This window comes from Alnus glutinosa, chromosome 7 (assembly GCF_958979055.1).
Source record: "Alnus glutinosa chromosome 7, dhAlnGlut1.1, whole genome shotgun sequence".
Taxonomy (NCBI): domain Eukaryota; kingdom Viridiplantae; phylum Streptophyta; class Magnoliopsida; order Fagales; family Betulaceae; genus Alnus; species Alnus glutinosa.
In genome coordinates this window covers 893,030-898,578 of record NC_084892.1, presented here as the reverse complement: position 1 = coordinate 898,578, position 5,549 = coordinate 893,030, and the positions used below count along the sequence as shown (strand labels likewise).

General features: G+C 35.8%; 1 protein-coding gene across 1 annotated transcript; it reads right to left on the bottom strand.

Moving 5' to 3' along the window:
• Positions 1–327: 327 nt before the first annotated feature.
• Positions 328–5,335, bottom strand: LOC133873556 (uncharacterized). Its single transcript, XM_062311278.1, has 9 exons — positions 4,862–5,335; positions 3,560–3,785; positions 3,320–3,467; positions 2,478–2,566; positions 2,321–2,363; positions 1,736–1,792; positions 1,537–1,630; positions 596–687; positions 328–519 (listed from the first exon to the last, which is right to left on the bottom strand). The coding sequence occupies exons 1-9, from the start codon at positions 5,007–5,009 to the stop codon at positions 424–426; spliced, it is 993 nt and encodes a 330-aa protein (XP_062167262.1). The 5' UTR covers positions 5,010–5,335; the 3' UTR covers positions 328–423.
• Between the last annotated feature and the right edge of the window lie 214 nt (positions 5,336–5,549).

The following is a 5,549-nucleotide window of genomic DNA, read 5'->3' as shown; positions in this document are numbered from 1 at the left end:
ACTAGATCTAAAAATCTGTTTAGATAATTTTCAATTTCTGAAAAAGAGATTTTAAAATTTTTCCAAACATGCCCTAGTTTTGCTACCTCTGTTCATGTAACATTAACCCTGTTGGAGACCAATTAGGGGATACATTTTGTATTTCAGGCTATACATGCGCTTCACGTGAGGAAATCCATCAATTAGAATGGAAAATATGAAGATTTCTGGTTAGTGGCAGTTTTCAAAAGACAGTGAGTCACTAATGTATAATTACCCCTAATTATATGGAGGTAACTAATAATTTACAATAAAAAAAAAAGTTACAAACTATACAAGACTCCTCTATACACTATAAGAAGATTACATTATATTCAAATGATGATATCTTCATTACAGATGGGAAATCAAGCATCATGAATTCTACATTACTGGGTGAGTGGATCAAAAAGGAGAACCAATTGGAGCGGTAAGGCCAAGGTATCGCATTATCCTAAGCCGTCGAACCTTCTTAGCCGATATCATTGGACATGTCACCTCCTGCAAATGAATGTAATTAAACTGTTAATATAGCAAGAAGTGCTTTACCACAACCATTCTGGTAATGGCAACTCACATCAAAGTGTAGTTTACGCTTTCGCTCCCTCTTGCCCCTCCCTCTTTCAAGGAAATCATCTGCTCTGCTTGAGATTGATGAAGTCCATTTATCTGTTTGAAGCAGAACCAGAATTTAAACTGGAAGGGAGTAGACATAGCTTCACAAAAATGACGATTTTTCCAAGTTAAAAAGACAACTGATTTGACATTACATCTGCGCCTATATAGAATCATACCAAATAGAAACCAAGACTTTAGGACCTAGAGGATGCTTAGAATATGCAGTTTTGAGGCTCAAAAAACATGTTAAAACTCACAAGGATGTGTTCTAAAAGCCAAATTTTAGCTAACTCCCCACTTTAAGATACACATACGCATCTTAAGTCACCCCAGTCCCTAAGATAAGAAAATCCATTTTAGTTATGACCGTGTACTCAAAAACTAGAGCTCATGGTGATCTGTAATTCGAGAAAGATTAGAATTATTGATTCGTCGAAGACTACCTTCCATCATTGTAAAAGGAATGCTGCTGATGCTCTGTTAGCTTTAACATTAAGGAGACAACATTGAAAACTTAAAAAGGTGTCTACAATACCCATCAAATGCAAGAACAAAAAGTGAGACAATTCCTTTACACCAAAGAGGCTATCCCCTTTGCCAATTCCACCTGATGGTGACTTCAAAAAAAAATAAAAAAATTCCACCTGATGGTAATACAGATTTAAGATCCGCATAAAGAGAAAATGTTATTGGCCATATGGGTACAGTTGACCTTATTTGATAATGGTAATTCTATTTGACTTTCCAGAAAAAATGTGAACTAAGATATGTTAAAAAAAAAAAGTGATACGATTTCCCATGTTAACCATAAACAAGACTTCCTTGTATCTCTTTTTGGCTTTCAACAGATTTGTTTGAGAATATGAAATCTTAAGGCAGAGTACAAATTAAAGTACATACCAGAGAACTCATCTTGTTGATCTGAGTGATTGGGCCCGTCGGAGCTTTTACACAACTCTCTGCATGAACTCAGATATTCTTTCCTTTGTAGGGCCTGCAATTAGAATAGAATACAAGGGAACGCAATGTTGACTTTGCAGATAGCACAAAAAATACGGAATTATAAAGCATAAGGCATTTTTGCTAAATATCAGTTTACTTGTTTTAAAGCATCTTGAAAATCTTCCATAGGGTTACAGCTCCTTTCTTGGAAGCACTGGAACAAAAAACACCCGGCCAGGATCTTAGGTATAGATTAGAAAATGAACATTAATCAGAATACATATTGATAGGCATAATTAAAATAGCTTTAGATGGGGGGGGGATATGCTTTTCCCACAGCTCTACATATTGAACTTTTTGCTCCAGTACAATCAATGCTGCAACATTGTTGCCATCAATCAGCATATCTCAATCATACATTACATATCACGCTATAGACTACGGAAGAAAAGTTCCATTGTTGCTCCCATCCAAAACTACCCCCAAAGAGAAAACCCCCTTCAACAGGTGACTTGCATTACAATGCCTGCTCATTCATCGAAACAATGCATTGATGAAAGATTGGCAATTACTATCATTATCACAGGAAGGTGAAAAAGGGGGGAAAAAAAAATAAAGGCAGACAGGCTGAACTATTTAATAGTGTCTGTGGCACAGTTTACAAGAATCAATATCAACACAGGGACTTATGAAGCGGTAACAATTGAGCTTGTTAGTGATTTAACAAAGTAATTGCACTCACATCCTCAAGCTCAGAAAGATCTCTTGCAGGATCAAGCCAAGCACTGTAAATCATAAATTTATTTGTCAGCCCATAAGACAGAGAAGAAGCAGATTCTCAACATTTTCTCAGTCAAAAGATATGCACCAATATTAGCATAAAAGGTTAGAATATTTACAAGTCGTGACTTCCATAAAACTCTACCAAGACATGTCCATCAGTATCCTGGTTCCTTGAGTCAGCTAGATTGGATCTTTCATCCATGATCTGAAAATGTGAGTTAACTTTTTGTTAATCTAGAAGCACTGGCTTTTGAAATGAAACTAAAGAGATATGATTCACGTGATGGGTTAAATATCTTATCTTACCTAAAGTTATTTTAGACATCAACCATTCTGTTCACAAGACAGGTCAGATACTATTTAAAGGGATGGGCTCTCAAACAGGATTGAACACAAGAATTCTTCTTTTGGTTTGAAAAGTGAAGGATACCATTTTTGTAGTTCAAAAAACAATCATCCGCTTAGATCCAGCATAACCCAAATGTATAACATGTTTCCTTTCAGGCTATAAAGTTTAATATATAGGATGTCACTAAAACTCCGATCTCCAAAGCTTCTTGATGAGGAATTAAGCACTGTTTTTGAGATATGAGAAAAATGTAGATTTCAAAGATTTAAGTTTGAAACACGTACTCATCAAAAAAAGAAGAAGTTTGAAACACAAGCAGAACAAGCCTTCAGAAATCATCTGAATGGACATGCCTTGTAAAGATTCCAGGGGAAAAAAACGATATCTTATGTGACACTTTAGATGAGGTAGCCCATAATTCACTTCCATAAATATAACCCTAACTTATATTAAGAGGCTGTTCCTGGTTCCTTTTTTTTTCTTCTGATAACCGGGTTTTCCGGGGCTTTGCCCCGACATTCCTTAAACCAAACTAGAGAGAGAAAATATAACATGTAAAAAAAAATAGACAAATAAGAAGGGCGCCACAAGACAATAACAGTAACATACCTCAGCAGGCCACCACATTTGGCAAGCTGTTTTAGCCCACACAATACTTCCTGGTTTTATACAAAAGCCGTTGCTTTCTGTAACCTGTGATTTTTTGGGGGTACATTCCAATGATCTAGTACTATCACTTGTTTGTTCACTGACATTTCTATATAAAGGGAAAGACAATCAGTGTAATTTAAAATCGTTCAAACTGAAGATATCTTGTATGACAATGGAATGAATATGTGCTGGACAAACCTATCGCTGCAGTAGTCAAAAAGTTCATTTTGGGCTACTGTTTCCACTTCTATGAGTGGAGTTTTATAGTAATTGGATGAGAATCGCAGTCCTCTATTCTGTGACTTGCTGCACCGAAACAGAGAATGCTCAGGCATTTTTTTTCCTTCAGCATTTCTGCCATGCAAACTATTTAAGGCGACATTGGATGATCCAACTTCACCAAAGGATGACCCCTGTAAGGAACCTGTGGACAAATATAGTTCCAGACAAAAGTTAATCGAACAGCATAATATTTTGAAACTTCATAACAAAGTAATTCATTCCTGAGACAGCTGCTGTAAAGTTGAACAGATGAGACAGCAATGATGACATAAAGTTACAAAACTTAAGCAGTGTTGCAAACTTAGATAATCCTTAAAAATCTATAAAGTACTCAAAGAAACAGCTTAAGTATCATCCTCTCAATTTTTCCACTAACAGAGATGCATAGATGAGGCATTAAAGACTTTCTTTTTATAAGGCAGTCCCTTTTGTTCTCTGACCCAATTAGAAAACATGCATAATTTGACTGTAGCACCAATGCTTTTAAGCAAAACATTAGCAACCTTCAAATCCACATTGACTATCACTTATTCCTTCCATCAAGAAGCGCAAAGAGTATATTCAAATTTGGTAGATGAAATATAATCAATTGCTATTCAAACCCATATACGGTAATAAACAATTCAAAAACCTTTAGCACACATAAATCCACCAGATTAAGAAGAAAAAGCATTAACCCCCCCAAATCAGCCTCATAAGTATCTTCAAACATAGGACAGAATTCAGGAATTTCTGAGTTGCCAAGGTATATTCATGGGGACACAACAATGCCACAAAAAGAGATCTCGCTTCTTTACAATAGAGAACATAACATAGGAAATTCACTGAGCTACACAGATTTGCTACAAATCCTACGCATACCATCAGAAAGATCTAGTTGAGAACAAAAATCAATGCAAATTCAGAACAAAACTCAAGCTTTATGCGAATAAAAGTTGTATCACTTGGAAAAGAAATGAGATTTACTTTTATAGGATCGAAAATTCAGCTGAATTCAATGCCACAAAAGCAATGACAACTTCCAAGAACAGCCCAAGCAATTCACAGAAGCTGAGATATTTCATTCCAGAAAACCAAAAGACCAACTCAGTTCCCAATAAAGCAAATGATAATGCGATACATTGGCACAGAGAAAAGCCCAAAACAAAGAAAAAGAATTTGATTTCGAATCACAACAACAATGAAAACTTAAAACAAAACGCACCCACACACACACACCTGAATTGGAGATAGGAAAGGAATAGAAGAAGGAGAAGTCAGAACGGCGTTTGGGTTTTGAGCTTCTGGGCTGTTGAGAATATTTCTTGGGTATATTATCGATTATGTGCTCTGCTATCTCTGCATTCCGTTTCTTCTTCTTCGCCATTGCTAAACAGCAAAATTCAGAGAGAGAGAGAGAGAGAGGAACCCTAGAGAAAGGAAGAGGAAATCTGCATATTTGAACCTCAAAAAGAACTCCTGGGGTTACAAATACAATGGGCCAAACCTTCGATCACTCTGCTCTTTTCGCTCTGTAACGCTATTGGATACTCTATTACTCTTCCAACCAAACTAACTCTGAATTTGAACATGACTCTTGGATATTTGATGATCTGCCATTACTTGCACTAGAATTTATCTGATTTTTCGTAGAGTGCGGAGTAGTGGAACTACTGAACTATTTATCATAAATTCATAATGTTTCAAAAGTGCCATGGAAGACAATTTCATTAACTTTATAACTTGTTGCTATTTGTCTACTAGAATAGACTTTTGGGTTAACGATTCAAATGATAAGATTGAAATACTGTTGAGGACTCTCTCTTTTCTTTTTCTTTTTTTTTTTTCTTTTTTTTTTTTTTTTTTTAGGGATTTGGCCCGGTGTAATTAGCTGTCTAAACTACGTATTGCATGCAATACAAGCAAT